At 44.3% G+C, this 17075-nt stretch overlaps 1 protein-coding gene across 3 annotated transcripts in view; it reads right to left on the bottom strand.

Annotated features, from left to right (window-relative positions):
• The window catches only part of DCBLD1 (discoidin, CUB and LCCL domain containing 1), a 46433-nt gene extending 30649 nt beyond the window's left edge, over positions 1 to 15784 (bottom strand). The window contains exons 1-3 of one of the 3 annotated variants that reach the window (XM_072332943.1): positions 15340 to 15475; positions 9883 to 9978; positions 182 to 394 (exon numbers count right to left, since the gene is read on the bottom strand). In XM_072332943.1, the coding sequence (XP_072189044.1) occupies positions 182 to 371 (190 nt within the window). In that variant the 5' untranslated portion in view covers positions 372 to 394; positions 9883 to 9978; positions 15340 to 15475. Of the gene's footprint in view, positions 1 to 181; positions 395 to 9882; positions 9979 to 15339 lie in introns of all 3 variants that reach the window. The other 2 variants (XM_072332942.1, XM_072332944.1) reach the window with 2 other exon arrangements.
• Between the last annotated feature and the right edge of the window lie 1291 nt (positions 15785 to 17075).

Genomic DNA, 17075 nt, shown 5'->3' with positions numbered 1-17075 from the left:
CTTGGGTAAATTGCTTACTCAAGTGCAGCCTGGCTGCACACATTTAATATCTGAAGTATTAAAGACTGTATGTTAGGAAAGGTTATCGGTGACAAATAGGTAGCAATAGCAGAGGTTATCTCATCTGAGACCCGGACTAATGATGAAATAAATGCAGGAGAGATGACTTGCTTTGACTTACCATGCAGCGTTGAAGAACTCAGGATGGTAAGGTAGCTGGATTCACACTTCTGTGACTCAATATCCAGGTCTCCAATTTTTAAGATCAGGCGTTTCCCCTGAGGTACTTGGATTTTCTTTTCACAAAGTGTGTAGTTTGGGTATGTCCCAGGATAGTTCTTGGAAGCCAGGGTCCCGCTGTCCTGATACATCACTATGTGCCCACATCCATCTCCTGCAGTAGAAGGAGAACCAAGGAAGAAAAACAAAACATATTCTTCAATTAATAATAATAATAATAATAATAATAATAATAATAATAATAATAATAAAGTAAGAAAATGCTGACCACAAAACCATCTCAAATGCATTTCACTTTCTTAAAAAGTATTTTGTAATTCTCCACCTCAGTTTTACTGTTGTTGGAAAACAGGTAATTAAAATAAATGGAGTCATATTTATCTTGCAAAGCAGTAGCAAAAAGGGTTGGAAACACTTGTGAATTAAAGAGTATTTGACAGTTCTGTATAAACAGAGACTCTGGTTTTGATTTACAGCCAAACCCTACTGCAACCTGAAGGATGCAATTTCACGTGTAATAGGTAGGATCCTTCCTCAAACAGTTTTCTCCCAATTATCATTCCACACTTTATTTCTGTGTAAGGAGCCATCAGGGAAAGAGCAACTGAATCACGCATGGAAGCACAGACATGACCTAACCACATACTGTCACAGCCCTGACTCATCTTACTTTCCTGTTGGTTTTCTTGCTTTGCTTGCACAATGCAAAAAGCACTGGGGACAAAGTAAACACAAATGGTGGGATGGGTGTCCTCAGCAAAATGTGCAGGCTACTTCATACCAGTGTTCCCAGAGCAGTCAGTGCTGCTTTTCACTGCTAGGAGAGAGAGGATAGGTGCTCGCCCAGCCCACTCCAGCACAGGCAGAGAGTTGGTACTGCGGCAAAATGGATTTTCATGGCAAGGGGTGAGCTGAGGTTTGGAGCAGCTGCAGAAGCATAAGACAACAGGAAAAGGTCCATGGAAATACAGGGGGGACGTGGGGACTGACATGGAAAACAGGATGCATCTACAGAGGGGAAGGAAGCAGGTGACAGATAGGAGACCTTGACTACTAGAGGAAGAAATTGTTAGTAAACTTTTTAAAGGTGTACCAGTACTGAAAAATTAATGTGTTAAAGCCTAACTTACTTCATTATGCTGAGTCTTGAAAAAAAGTAAACTATTACATTAGTGAAACTGGTGCCACATTTGTGTTTGTGTAGCAGCCCTTAGTTTTAGGTCAAGTGGAACACAGCGACTCTTTCTATAGGGGTTTTGTACACCATTGCCCTTTACCACTACAAAACCTAAACCAATTCTAGAGGCGTTAACAGAATTCTGAAGAGCTGGGAATTGGTGTTTACTTAGAAGTAATTTCACTTTTGGGGATGTTTTGGTTAAGTTGTGTTGATCTGGCTGTTTTAATTACTACCTGAGTTTTCTTTCACAATTACTCAAAAGAACAAGCTTCGGATTTGATAAAACTGTTGAAGGATGAAAAGTTAGAAAAGAGTTACTTGATAAAAATGCGAACCATTCTGGGAGCTGGAGTGAAGGTGGCATGCTGTGCAAAGGTAAGATCCAAGGTATCAAATGTTGCCTTGCAACTATATAATTACATTGCCATTTCATGAATCTCACTCAGCTGCTTATTCACAGGCAACAGCATTCATTTTGAGGTGTTATCATTACTTCTGGCTTTGTTGCCTGTTATTTAATTCTGTCACAGGTTCATGCTCGGAATAGAGGTGAATAAGAGACACTAATCCAAAATCGTATCACCAAGAAACACACTAAAAAAGGTTTCTCAGATCTCTTTGTTTATATATTTAAAAAAATACCTGTTAAAGGTAGTTTTCCCAGCTCCTTTGATTTTAAGATGCATAGGAAAATGCTAAAAACAAAAGGCGAACCAGTCCCTGGAGAAAAATCGTCCTTTCAATGGAAACTTTATTCAGCAGCAATTAAAGTTTAAGGACAGATACAGTACACATGCTGTCAGCATTCTTGACCCAGGGAGGTGCAGGCAGTGTGAAACCAGATTGCTTCCAACAGGATATTGGACAATCCTGTGGTCTGTGTAGTAAAAAAGAGCTACCTGTGGTCCTTATTTAATACTTGTGTTTCTAGCAGTAAGCATTTATTTTAGATGGGCTGCTGAAGACCAAGTGACTGCAGTCTGGAGTTTGATTTGCAACTTGTCCTCATTGGAGAGCGAAAAGGGATAATGAAGAGAAAAGTTACACAGCCACAGCAAGACATCATGGGGATGAACTCATTGAAACCAAAAGTCCAGTGTTTGCCTGGCTTTCATCTCAGTGGGTTTGTTCTGGCCTGCACCACTTCAGTAAAACCTCAAGGATTCTCTGTGGTACAACTGTTCTCACAATGCTGAAAAGACATCGCTATCATAGTGTGATGCTGACAACAGTACAGGTCACAGGGCAATACGTTTCTGCAGAAAGTGTACAAGGAAAACTGCAGACACCTCAGCCCTCCGTCCCCTTCTTTGCAGGTTATACAAGGTCTTGTCCCCAGAGAAACTTCTTTTTTAAAGATCTGTCTTTGAGGCAGCACTGAAATGTAATAAGACCAGAACATCTTTAGAACTAAGATAGCGTAAGTGCTATTTTCCAGCTTTTCACTTATGTAATGTGGGCAGGACAGTCATTCAGGCACTATGGCTGATGAGAAGCAAGTGCAGCATTGTCCTGAACCTGTGAAGTCCCTCACTGCCCCTGCTCTGCCAGTATGCCTCAAAGGAAAAGGTCAGGGCAAAAGTGCATCTGCCACAGGAGCTGAAACAATGCCCCAAGTCAGGCCAAGCCCTAGAAACTATTGCTTCTAACTCCAGCTCTACATTTTGACTTTCTCAGCAGGATTAGCAGAGCAAAGACAAATGTTACACTGATATATGCTTGAAAATGCACCCTGGGGAAGGAACCTGAAGTCACAGAGGGAAGGCAGAATAAAGCTCTGGTTCAGATAATTCATTCAAAGACATTTAATGACTACATTTAGTTAAAAAAAGAAAAAAAGAAAAAAAAATTTGAAATAAAATGAATATAACTTACTGTTTATCAAAGGCTCAAAACTTGAGGTAATTGGAAGGAATTGAAAATACGTGCTTTCTTCATCTTTTCCAATAAAAAAATGTAAACAAGCCTATTATTAGTTTAGGTTTTATTGCTATTTGCTACATGAAATTTTGTTTTTAATAGAAATGCATTGACCAAACCTCGAATACACTGAGTTTTACATGCAATGGCTTAAGTTCCTCATATCACATTCTTCTTCCCTATAGGCACAGGTCTTGTGAATGGAAGTAGGTGTATTTAACACTAAGTTTTTATTTAGCTTTGCTTTTAGAAGCTGCTTTTTAGCACCCTATTGGGAAGCAGTCAATGGTCTTGCCACAGACATCCCAGTTTCATGGCTTCCCACTTGATCGAAGCTAAACAAAATATTTTAGCAGAAGGTATTCACCAGCCAGAAAACCAAAACATGCATAGATTTCATAAAGACTCTGCTTATCACCAGGAGTTACTAAAAGCACATCAGACGTACTTTGCAAACTGCATTCTCATGGACATTTGAACAGAGATCAAGATTGCAGCCACTGCATTGAGGGCCCATTGGCCTACACTCAGGCTGCATGGGGGATCACACAACACTGGAAATAAGATTTTTTACCACCGAGATAAAAACAGTCTCCTGTGGAAGAGGGTGAAAATATCTGGGCTGAGCCACAGCCAGCACCTCTGCAACAGAAGCTGGGCTCCCTGATACCCCCTTGTATTTGCTGAGAGAAATGCTTATGAGTAAAGCCCAGTCTGGGTCTCACTAGAGGTCACCAGGGCATGGATCATGCAACTGCCCGTGTGGAAAGGATGAGGGCACATATCAGTGGGGGGTTGCCATTACCATCACTTGAATTCCTGTGTGGTTGATTTGTGTAGGGCAGGGTAAAGGAGGTATCCCTGGGCAGCCATGGATTTGACCTGGCCACTGTGGCTGGCACATGGTGGGATGTAGGTGATAAAACCTGCACCCACAAACAAGCACGTGAGCTACTCACAGGAATATCCCCCCCCACACATACTATGGCTCAGAAGGGGACAGCTTTCACAAAACAGGAGTGGTCTCAGAAGCAGCAGATCTGGATCTTACTGGAAATAGCTCCAGTTCTTCACAGTACCCTCCTGCTATCCAGTACTACCTGGGTGGCTGCCTCATTACTCCTGCAACCTCCCACAGCCAGCTCACAGGCCAAGCCCTAAGCTTGCACCCCTGTGCTTGCCCACCCCTGGCTTTACAGCAGGGTACTCTCCCCTAAGGAAGAGACTGTTCTCACATAACTGCTACAGAATCTCTCACGTACTGCAGCTTTTACTGAACAATGTTTATATTGCCAACTACAAAATGGTTACAAGGCATGATATCAAAGCGTGTTTTCAAAAGCACTGCTACAATATCCTGGCAGAAAGCAGCTGCCTTTTTCATCCTTCTGACTCACGTTTACTAAGCAATTAATATCAGGCTTGGCCTCACTCCAGTGCTAAATACGTGTTATATCCAAGCATGCTCAGGCACACAGCCGGTCCCCCACACTCCACCATCATCTGGGTACGAGCATTTCTCGGCTGGTTACCAGCTCCCACTGCCACTCCGCCTTCAGCCATGGCTGCTTTCCCAAACCATGAGGCACCCCAGCACCATATTTCCCTCTCTGCCCCATTCCTCCTGTCTGGATACCAGCCTGCCTGCATGGAGGTAACTGGGACAACATTTCTCTGCCTGCACAGAGGCCTGAGCAGAGAGCTGCCAGCCTGCTGTCCTCCTATTCCTGAGAGCACAGAGCTTGTCTGCCAGATCCTATGTTCTGGATTCAGCCAATAGTGAGTGCTTTCTAAAAGGCTATAGCTGCAGGAGGATGTGGACAAAGCAAAGAAAATGACACTGCACTGAACAAAAAGTTTTGCTGATAATCCCCAGCAAAAACATGAATTCATCTCATCACTCACATCTCTCCCCCAATGTAGTAACTCCAGCTCATTCAAAGATAAAGTAATAACTGTTACGAAAGAGCTCTGCACCCATTTCTGAAAGAAGAGTTATGCATAAAAACAGACTAACGCCAAACAAATAAATTAAGACTTTTCCAATCAGACACTTGTGCCTTCTTTGATCACATGGGGCAGGAGAAAAGACATGGGGAAAACCAAGATGTTTTTTTACAGGTGCCATCTAAGTCCACTGTCATGGACTGATAACTCTAAATTTAGGTCTTCATACAGTTTCTATGACCTTGGTCGCCAAAAGAATAACGCATGCTGCACACTAAATGGGTTTGTGCTTCCACTGCTTCATGTGATTAAAACACAGCATTCAGTGGCTCACCTTCTAACCTTTCTACCAGCTAACCTGGTGAGGAGCACTAGGTTTTTGTTGCACCATTGTAATGAAAGAGAGAAGTCACCAAGTGATCAGGACCTAAAACTGTTGCTTTTCCAGAGCATGACCAAATCTCAGATCTCTTTCCTTTTCCTGGCAGCGGGCTCAAGTGGCTAACAAAAATGAAGGGCAGTGTCACACCAGTCCTCCACATCATATTCCATATTCTCAGATGCCGTTCACATTAGCTGAGCAGCTGGCCAGGCCCTTTGTGTAAGAGAGTACATAAACCCACAGCAGTGTTTTTCAAAAGTCCAGCTTTCAGTTCTTTACAGCACTTTGTGGAAACTGCAAAGAATATTTTTTAAATGATGAAACTACTGGAAATTAATGCAAGTCCACAATCCAAAATACAAAAAAACCCAACTACTACAGTTTTCCTAATGAGTACTAATATACTAATACATTTTCAAGAAAACAAGTCCCCCACTTTGCAGTATGCCCTCCTGCAAATGGAAAAATAAATAATGATGATATAAACTTTTTGTTTGAATTGAACTCTCATTTGTTTGACTCCGTAGGGTCCCCAGGAAACATTTTAACCCCTGCACCCCAACTGTCACAACGCCTGATTTGCTGCCAAAGCCAAACATGCAGGAGGTGGGGAGTGCTGGGAGGGAGCAGAGGGCAGGAAGGTAAGGTAGAGCAATGAAAGAAACAAAGGGACATTGTAGAGTGCTGATTTCGTAGCCCAAATTATTTACTTACCAACTTCAAAGCGATGCGAAAAGAGTAGGAGGCCAAACAATGTGTTTTTTTCCTCTTCCTCATTGTCGTTATTTACTACAATGTCTCTCTTAAAGTAGCAATGAGAGCGCAGCAAATGTTCTCAAGATGGTTCCAAAGAGATTCTATAAATCACAGATTTCTATCCCATGTTAGGCTGTGACCACCTCCCCAGCCATTTGGCAGGGTTGGGGGTTGGCTTTCCCCAGGGCTTGCCTGCAGTTACATCTAGGAATGCCCTGCCTTGAGCACTTAGGAAGTCACTGAGGTAACCAGTAGGGTTTCCACCATCAAGTACATATATGAAGAGAAACCAAACACACAGAGTCCTTTTTATGTTCCTTATCTAGCAAGGTAGCTTCCAACTGTATTACCATTTTTCAAAATCAAAGAGCTTTTTAGCAATACCTAAGGGATGCATATATATGGCAGCAGCCAGGGAAATCCTTATAGCTGCACTGACATCAAAGGCATTTACTTCACCGGACTGCCACAAACAACTCTGGAAGCCTTCACTGCAGTGTTGCAGAAGTTTGCAAAGATGAAAATATCGTAAGATCCGAATTCTCATTTATTTAACTGCTAAACTGTAAAAAAAGAAAGCAGAAATCTCACATTGAACAGCTTCTTCCACCAACAGGAATCTATGTTACACTGAAGAGTCAACTTTACACTCTGCATTCAGGATCACAGAAGTAGAATAAGCCTCAATTATAGTAGCACAAATATGATCCAGAACACCATACACCGAAACCCTTCCAGTTTCTCTGTGTCCATACAGACTAGATTAATTTTGCCACTCCATCATTTAACCTTCTGGAAACCAACCATCTCCTCTGTATATACATCTTGGGGACTGGTGTCGCGATGAAGCCTAGCAACACCTGAGTGCATCGGTATGAGAATGAGTGACAAGACTATTTAGATTGCCATAGAAATCACAGAGCCAGAAAGAGAACAGCAGGTACAGCCTTGGTAGTCCCTTTCCTCTGAATTATTTATGAGGGCACAGAATTAAGAAGCTGCTGAATTCTGGATTGAACAAGATCCTGCAATGTGTAAGGGGCAAGCTTTATACACGACTTTAAATAGCATCACGTAGTTCTCTCACTTTGCTTCTGTTGAATACTCAGAAGTAGTAGCAAACTAAGTTTGTCTTGTCTTTTCATGATAGCTATCTGGTTTCATCACAATCTGTGAAAGACAGACAGTACTGGAGTACACGTCAAAAATAAGCAGGCTTGAGGCACCGCTTCCAGGACTTAGGCAGAATATCCAAATGTAGTTCTACAGAGAAGCAAGCTTCAGAACTGGAATTTGCTTTTCAGCATTCTAAATACAGCAATCTTGAGGCTGTGGGTGTGAGAAAACTTCTCTATGCCTTCCTAACTGCTACAACAATAAAGAATTTACTTATTTATTTATTCACTGTGTAGTTGCATTTAATATTTATCAATGCCGTTCTTTTACAATGTGACATATTGCTGTGACTTGTCACCTCTACATTTATCAGCCTGTGTGTTTTTGGGAACAGATGTGAGAATGGATTTACAAATATATGGACATTCCAGAGGAACTGCAAGTATAACATCCCTATTCTGCAAAAACGGAGGTTGAATTTGTTTTCCCCATCAGGTATCTTCCTCCTTTCAAATCCACGTCAAGGTGCACATCCCTCCATTGCAGTGGTGTTGAGAAGGTGCTGTGAATATACAAACACTTGGTTTTCTGGCTGTAGCTGCACCCTTGGGAGAAACCTTGGAAGGCAGTTAGTAAGGGGAAGGGGATCATGCTACTGGGAAGGCCATGGTGGAGCTCCAGTGCCATAAAGGTGACGGTGGGAGTGTCCTGTCAAGAGCATCTCAGCAATGTGAAATGGAGCCCCATGGGCTTGATGGCTCATTCTGCTATTAGGGCACCTCCAGGTTCCCCTTATTTGGGACAAACATGTAGTGGGATTTCTATCAAGAGCTTTTCAGGCAAAGTAGGAAAAGCTAATCTTAACTGAGAGACATATCATATATATATGCAAATTGCTTGCTCTACTTTCTCCATCTGTTTTTTTTTCCCAGGTTTTCTCTTTGATACGTTTTACTGGAGATTAACTTAAAGTATATTGCACTGAATAGGCGCTGTGTGGGAAACATATGCTGCAAGCTCAGGGCCAAACTCGATTATTGGGTGGCACAGGAATAGGAATATTCACAGCCATGGAAAGGACTGGCAAACTCACAGGGACAGAAAATATGGAGACTTGAGTTTAAGGAAAGGCTGAAGCAGTTCCTGTTAAGGTAGCAGGTGGGAAGGCAAGATTTCAAAACAACTTTAATTTGGGAAATGTCTGAACATGATAGGATGAACCCCCTTGCCTTGTGTTTTTACCATGTAATTCCCTCGTTAGTGTGACACAAGCCAGGAAAGACTGTCAATTACCAACAGTTAAGGCTGGTCTCTTCTCTTGAAATCAAATCTGTCCTGGCTTACCAGCAAATCACACATATGCTTCCCCCCCCCCCATCTCTCTGTATGACGGGATTGAGTATGTGATTTGTTGTGAGATGTAACTGAAAGGACAACAGGAAGCACACCTTTTTGTTGAAGAAAATTATGCAAGCCCTACGTTATCCGTAAGATAAATATTTCATGAGAAAATTCATTGTTTTGTGAAGGAAACATCAATTGTCATTAATTCACAAGACTCAACTTTCTGTTTTGCTTTTTGACTCAGCCAACCTAACTTCTAGGAAACCAGGTCTTTCTATCATAAATACTGCAGCCTTAACAACCAGCAGTTCTCTATGCTTCCGGTAATAATGGAAGCAAAAATGAACTGAACTAAGAGACACCCACGCACTCAAAGATGTACACCAGCAGGCTTCTAACCTGGAACACTGAAGGTAAAAAAAATGCCTTCCTTCAGTTCAGTATTCCCATGCCATCAGCCTGCCTGGTACTCACTACACCACAGCACTGACCAGAGGGATACACACACAGTCTAAGAAAGACATGAAATATTGTGGTCACTGTGGTTTGTTGTGGTTACATCTAGCTAGTGGGAGAGAGATTTCAAATCAAAAAAGTGCCATCAGCCACAGTTTAACTTAAGTACTACATGATTGGTTGTGTTGCCGATTATGAACCTCGCATTGTTTCTACACAGTTTTTCACTCATTGTAAGAGTGAATTCTTTATCATGGCTCCTCAGCTACTAATTTATTTTGATACAATATAATTCCACTTTATACCTAGAGAACACAAAGACTGAATTTCTCCTGAAAACCAGGAGGTTTACTCTCAAAGTACAAGCATTTGCACTTCCTGAAAAATCAGTATCTTCTCAGATACATGTTCAACTAAGCTTCTTCCACCTGTGATAAATTGATAATCGATCAGCAAGTGATGACTACTCATTCAGGTTGGAAAACATTATTACCACCCAGGTTCTCATCGCGTGAACACAACACTTTGCATTACAGCTTACCTGCTGAGATTCTGTTTTAAAGCCTTCAGCAGGAGCACAAAGCCTTTGTCTCCCAAGCATTTCAACTGCAATTTCCCCTTCCCTGACACAGGAAACCTACGATAAAACAAAACCCTGGCTTTGGAAGTATGCTGAGATGGTAGGGAGGGCAATAACTTGGTGTTAGCCATGGACCTTTCTGTGAAGTCCTCACAGTGGAGGAGAACTCTCAGGGTCTCTGAATATACTTTACAGGTTAAAATACATTTTCCTATAGTGGAAGGATACAGTGGACTTATTTATGTCCCAAGCTCATTTTGCACAGGAAGCATAACTAACTGTTAAGTGAAAGCAATCCACCAACACAGAAAGGGAATGCACCAGAGTAAAACAGATGTAAGCTTTTTCAAGGAGAGGTTGCACATCCCTATTCTGCACAGCTACTCCAGCTGCAACAACAAGGCTCAGCTGCATAACAAAGCCATTCTGTTTGGAGAGGTGAAGAAGCCCACCTATGTTCCCAGTGTTTTAGGCCTCTCCTCATGGCACCACAAAGAAAAAGGTTGTTTGATTTCTCACAGGACACACAGGCCTTTGTACGGCAAGAGGGATCGCATCCAGAATTTCCCACGTGTTTTTGTAATATGAAATAAAACAAACAAACACAATTTAAATTCAGTAGACATGAACATCTGGAAGATGACATCAACATGACTTCAGCTTTAATGTCAAAGTGTTAGACTGAAATCCAATACTGTTGAGTGTTTGTGGTGGGAGCGCCAGAAACTTGAACATCATAGATCAAAGCTGTGATGGAAACAAAGTTTCTGCAGCAGCTGAAGGAAGAAACAATGGTTTGGAGCTCTACTAAACCTGGGGTGGAAGAATAACACAACAGACCTGTAACTGCACGGTGAAATCACTGCAACAATAGTAGCAGCTCAAGCCCAAACGTGACAGGAAATACAAAAATGAAGCTGCTGCTTATGGAGGATACCATGGATCTGTGTTTCTTCCCTTGCCCTGCTCTGCCTTCTCCATTGTTTCTCCTGTCATTCTTCAGGTTCAAAAACACCTTTATCAGAGCCCCTTGGAGATGAGCAAAGATGGATGGGCTGAAAACAATTGTCCTTTCTCTTCCACACTGAGAGATACCATGGGCTGCACTAGCAGCAAACATAGCCCAATAGGGAGATGGAAATAATAAGCAAGAACTCTGTGGGGCTGGGAATGCTGTTCAGGGAGAAAGCCCCACCATCACCAGACTGAACCTCCACTTCTTGGAGAACTCCTGAGGGACATGTCCTGGTTCTGCCCAGAGAACTGATGGGCAGAGAGGGAAGGAACCTGATATTTCTTTTGTATAACTCTCTCAGCCCCCAGGCTTAACTAGACAGTGTAAAAAAAAAATCCATAACTAGCAGCAGCCTCCCTTCATCCAGCCAACTTCAGAAATGCGGCTTCAGCTCTAACAAAATTTTCACAGACAAAATGAAATTTAATTAGTTCTTAATTTATTCTGCAAGCAAAACCAGAGATACCTACATAGTCTTAAAACTAGTCAGGACACCATTTTCCTTATTATTATTTATTTAACTTCACCAGTACGCTGTCCCAGTTTAGAGTTCCCTAATCGCTGTGGTAATGGTAATTAAACCTCCTGGGGAAGCTGTGTGGTTATTCCTATGCACTGATGTTTTGTTTTTGTTTTTTTGTTTTTTTCAAACTGCAGATAGTTGGGCTACAAAACACCATTCCACCAAATCCAGTAAGAAGGATTTTATTTTGATTCTATCTGGCTTGTTTAATTCTTAACAGATGGTGCAAACGTATGTGTTGATGAGTACATGCCACAGGAGCACGCCTCGGATGCGGTACAGCCAGCCCCACACCTTGGCTCTGTCTGTGCCGAGGAGTTTAGCATACACCATTGCTCAGGATCACACTTCTCTGCACAGTGGGGTGTCTCAGACAGGCCTTCCATGCTGTAGCACTTCTGATACCCAGAACAGCTTTGAGAGGGCATTTTAGGTATTTCTATGTGTAATCCAGTGGACTAAGGATGAAAGCTTTGGACAAATATAAGTGAACGTATTTTTACATAAGTAAATAACAAATGATGTATGAAAAATCATTCACATTACGTGCATGTGCAGATAACTCAGGAAAGAGCATCTTTTTCTCCCTCCTTTGTCAGTGAGACTCCCAGCGGCCTCCCTGTCACTGATTTCATTTGAAATATGTCCTCTGCTAACCTAAAGAGAAGTACATATAAAGGGCTTAGAGCTATTTATAGCAAAGTCTGTGCAACTGAAAACATGGCAGTTCTCTTGTGGTGGGTATACACTGTGCTTATCAAGTGCAACTGGAAAACTGTTGCCTCTGTCTTTAGCAATTCCAGTCGGCACTCACAACACAACGCTACGGGAGCCAAGGAAGGAAGCAGACATAAGGACAAAATGCAAACAAACTGAAAAAACTACCCATTGGTTATATTCAGAAACTGTGGAGGATGTGGAGTGTGCGTGTAAGATTCATCTCTATCTGCACTGCAAACTGCTGGGAATGGGTACACAGGCTGGATTAGCATTATCGCACCAATATTCCCCAGTATGTGTTCTGTACAAGCCTCTGAGAACAGGCACATTCTCTCATAATTACTGCATATACTGTTATCACACTAAACAACAGCCTTGCCCCAAAATGTTTAAGGGTCTACTGCTCATAAATTCTTCCTACTTAAGAGAAAAATCTGGGCGTTGGATGGAACTGCAACCAGACCCGGATATAAAACAGAACAAGTTCACATTTGGATGCTGATCCGCAAATCTAATTTGTTTCACTGCTGTGCTTTATTTGAAGTGAAAAGAAAATGAGCATGAATTTGTGAGAGTGGCAAATTCAGTCTCGCACTTAATAGGGTGAAATCCCCATTCCTCATTCTCCTTCCTACAAATAATCAACACACAGACTGAAGTCCTACTGGCCAGAATCTGGTTAAGAAAAGCAATGGAAGATTACTCAAAGCTCTGAAGAGGGAAGACTCAGATTCAACTCCAGTTTAGATATCTACTACCCAAAATCACGTCGCTCAGCATCCTGCTCAGTGAGACTAGAAGAACTAGAGAATGATGAGGAGCAAAGGCAACGAGTTCAGGCCTGCATTGACCTTGACCTCCAGGAAAGACACCTTGGGAAAGACCACCAGGACAGGCAAGGCTGCGTGAGTCTGGACAGGTGGGGATGAGGCCTATTCTGCAGCGGTCAGCCCAGAACTGGCCACTGAAATTACAAGAGGAGTTAAGCATACAGCAGAATTATAAGGTTCTTCTTTTCCCTTTTAATAGACATCTCCAAGTTATTCAATGCACAGCCACAACTGTGGTATTTGTCCCCAGGGGAGACCACTAAGTTTATGATATGTTTTGATTTAAATCAGTTCCCCAGCCATTCAGACTTGTCATCATTTGATGAGTGACCAAACGCCATGTTTCATAGATGTCCTCAGACAACACGTCCTCAACAGGCTTTCAAGAGCTGTTACCCAGGCGCTGTAAAGTCACCTGAATACAAGCCATGCTATGACTCAACAAACAGCACAGTGGAAAAATGACCTTTCCCTGACTTGATAGAAGATACAGTGGCAGCCTCATCCTTGTACTGTAGCATCCCTTGGCACAGGCTGAAAAGGAAGGCAAGCTGGTTGTGAGAAAAGCAGACTGCACAGCCAGCTCATAAGAAGACAGAAGGCCACACTACATTTTTTTTTTCTTTTCTTTTGAATGAGTATTTTTAAATCAATATATTTAAACCTGTGCATCTTCCTGTGAGCCAGCTGGTGGGACATGCCAGTGGTGGTGACAAGACTCAGAATTAGCTGCAGCTTGAGCCTGATTCAATCCATCACTTCTCATTCCATCACAACTTTTAAGTCAAGAAGCTCGCGTGACAGGAAGTTTGTATCTACTTATCCTTATCTCCTTTCTCCATGGGCGCTCCTGCAGAACACTTAGCTTTGAATTTACGGAACAATATCAATAAACAAACAAATAGAATAACTACCCCCTGGGGAGGAAGGGAAGAGTTCAGCCAAGTCTTCCCCTTTCTAAATGCTAGGCTGTCTTTCCTGTGAATTTGTGCCCATCTCAAAGATGAACGAGGAAAATATATTATTTCTTCATGCTTCTGTGCTGTTTACTTGATGGAAGAATGTAAGTACAACATAAGTGCCCTTAGCACTCAGTTTTGGAATACAGACAAGGAACTGAAGTCATGTTTAATTAAAACTTAGCACCACAGCATGCATTGAAAACACATAGAAATCCCTGCACAGGTCATTACTTCCATCAATTTTGTGAGGTCATGACAACAAAACACTGGTGAAAAAAAGTGACAAATGAACATTGATGGAAAGAGGGGAGTTGAAGAAAGTAATACGCTTTATCTTTTTCATGGAGCACATCAAGTTGGAGTCTCAAAACTGGGAAACACTGAGGTGAGAAAAGCAACATTTCATGAAAAAGGGAAGCTCTTGCATGAAGCTGCTAAGGAAGGCCACACAACTCATACCAAATCTTCCCCTCGATGGAGAACCACACCACAAATCTCCATCACTACAAGGTTATGAAAAAGATGATAACAAATCTGCCAAAGTACTTCTGCCTGGCTATGACACTAAACCACAGTGTTGGGGCTGGAAGCCCATCAGGAACATGGATATGGGGACTATCCACTGACCCAAAAGGCACTGTCAAGACCACCATGTTTCCTAACTCCCAGCACTGCATTAGCAGGAGCTGTCCGTGAACTCCTCTAGGGTGGATACATTAGGCCGGGCAGTTCCACGGCCATAAGGTTGCAATTCCTCAGCAGAAGTCAGCTGTAATTCACACAGGAAGCTCAAGAGCGAGATGCATAAAAACACATGCTAAGAGACATAGCACCGAGACCCTCACTTCACTAAACTGCACCACCGCAAGAGATAACAAGGCCCTCCTAAAACTCCTAGGAAATTCTTTTCGGCCAGAGCGGACTGCTGCTCTCAGAAGGGCAGCACTGAGCGGCGTTGCCTGCATCCAGCTGCGGGAAGGGGCGACAGCCCCGGGCACCCAGCGGCCCCACATCGCCGTCCTGGGCAGGGCGGGGCGGAGCGGAGCGGGGCCGGGGCGGCAGAGGGCGCCCAGGTGTCTGCAGGAGCCGCTTCCAGCCCCGTGCCTACAACTTGCCGGGGACTTTCCTCTACTTACGTGATTTCAAACCAACCGAGCGACCCCACCACCCTAATTAACTAGAGATTAAGAAAGCAGTGGGATTCGCTCATCGCAAGGCTGGGTACCGCTGTAATCCCGCAGCTACTCAGACACGCGGATAAACCCGTCGCGGATTAGCCAGGTCGACTCCACGCAGCCCCGGAGCAGCTCGAGCTCCGAGCCGCGGTCACGGGGACTCCCCCAAGCCGCCCGTTCCGCCCGCACTCACCCATCTTCTCCGCCTGCAACCAGAGAGGGGCTGAGGCCGCCAACAGCAGAGAGAACAGCAGCGAGGGGGCGGCCCGCGCCCCCCCGGCGGGGCTCATGGCTCCGGCTCCCGCCGAGACACAACTTCCCCGCTTCCCTCCAGCTCCTTTCTCTTCCTCTCGTACTCGAAGGGGCGGCCCCGGGCCCGGCCCGCCTGCCAGCCCTGGGGGGGGGCCGCCCAACGGCATCCCCCTCCCCGCAGGTGTTGCCGCGGAGGCGGAGAAGGGGCCGCGCTCTGCCCGCCGGGTGCAGCGCTGCCTCCCGCCCGGCCCGGGGGTGGGGAGAGGAAGCGGGAGGACTGGAAGCGCCTCTGCTCCCATTGGGCTGCCGCGCCCGGCGCCTCCTCCTCCCGCCACCCCCTCTCGGCCCGCCGCTCCCAGCTCAGCTCCGGCAGGGCCGGGTGCCGCCGAGCCGGGACCTCCGGGTCGGGTTAGGAGTGTGCGGGGGGAGCCGTGAGCCGAGGGGTGCCAGCGCTCCGAGCGGCTCGCCCGGGATTATGCAGGCTCTGAGCCGCGAGCCCGGGGATGCACAGCGCTGGTGGGTCACTGGTGTGGTAAATCAGAGCGCGTGATTAGCTCGTGAGTCCCAGAGACGAGCCGTGGTGATTAGGCGGCGTTTCAGGATGCCCGTCCCTGGGAGTGCCTCACTGACTGCCAGGAATGGGTCCGTGCACATGGAGAGGATCATGCAGAGGAAGGAGTGAGAAAGTCGAACTCAGCAACAGCTTCCAGGCTGCATTAAAAACAACACAGAATTAGTTTAAAATATAAATAAATAAATAAAAGGGCGGTCATGGAAAATACATTCCCCAGCAGCAAATGTTGTTTCAGAACCTACAAATGAGACACAAATGTGAAGGCAAGAAAGGGCACGATAGAGTTGTTGCAAAACTTATCACTTTTGAATGAGTTGTGGTTATTGAAAAGCTACATAGCAACATAATGGCTGTTTGTATTGGTTCAGCGGGTGACCCGCAGTCTTGCACGGGTCAGCAGTGGGGATCACTCTGCTTCGCACCAACTGGCTGAGGACTGGAATATATTCCTTAATTCTATGTCCAAGTTTTAGTTGCAATTGTATTTGATAAAGATCATGGTAAACACTGGGCAAAGAAGTCCTGCAGGCCAATGCCAGTCACCTTCTGGATGCAGAGCTGCAGTACACCAGGTCTGGTGATTTTGTACAGTTTTACCAGGCACAAAACTCTGCCACAGTGTTTGTGAATAAGAGTGCTAGAATAACAGAGCAGGAGGCACTGGGGCAGGCAGGGAGCCCCCTTGGAAGGCTGAAGAGGCTCACACCCATCTCAGGCCTAAAGAAGGCTTCTGGGAGCTGGAGTCCTGCAGTACCCTGTGGAACCAACAGCCAGGGACAATTTGCTTCATGGTTATTTTTATTTCAGCACTTTCAAGTAAAACAATAGGTCATGTAGGGCTGTAAAACACCTGGGAGAGATATTTGCTTTCCTTTCATGACTGTTGAAGGAGATTACTGTGCTGTGGTAGTGCAGCCCATCTGCTCAGTCTTCTCATGGCCCTGAGTTCCATGGGCACATGGTGTCTGCAGCAAGTGGGCAAAGTGCTTGGGTGGAAGCTCTGCGCCTCTTCCAGAAGGTGTTGGAAGCACAAGTTTCCTATCAACTTCAGGAGGATAATGAATTATGCAATCATTGCAGAAGCTTCTGTATTATTTATTTTG

Source organism: Excalfactoria chinensis, chromosome 3 (genome assembly GCF_039878825.1).
Source record: "Excalfactoria chinensis isolate bCotChi1 chromosome 3, bCotChi1.hap2, whole genome shotgun sequence".
Classification (NCBI taxonomy): domain Eukaryota; kingdom Metazoa; phylum Chordata; class Aves; order Galliformes; family Phasianidae; genus Excalfactoria; species Excalfactoria chinensis.
This window is presented reverse-complemented; position numbering and strand designations above follow the sequence as displayed.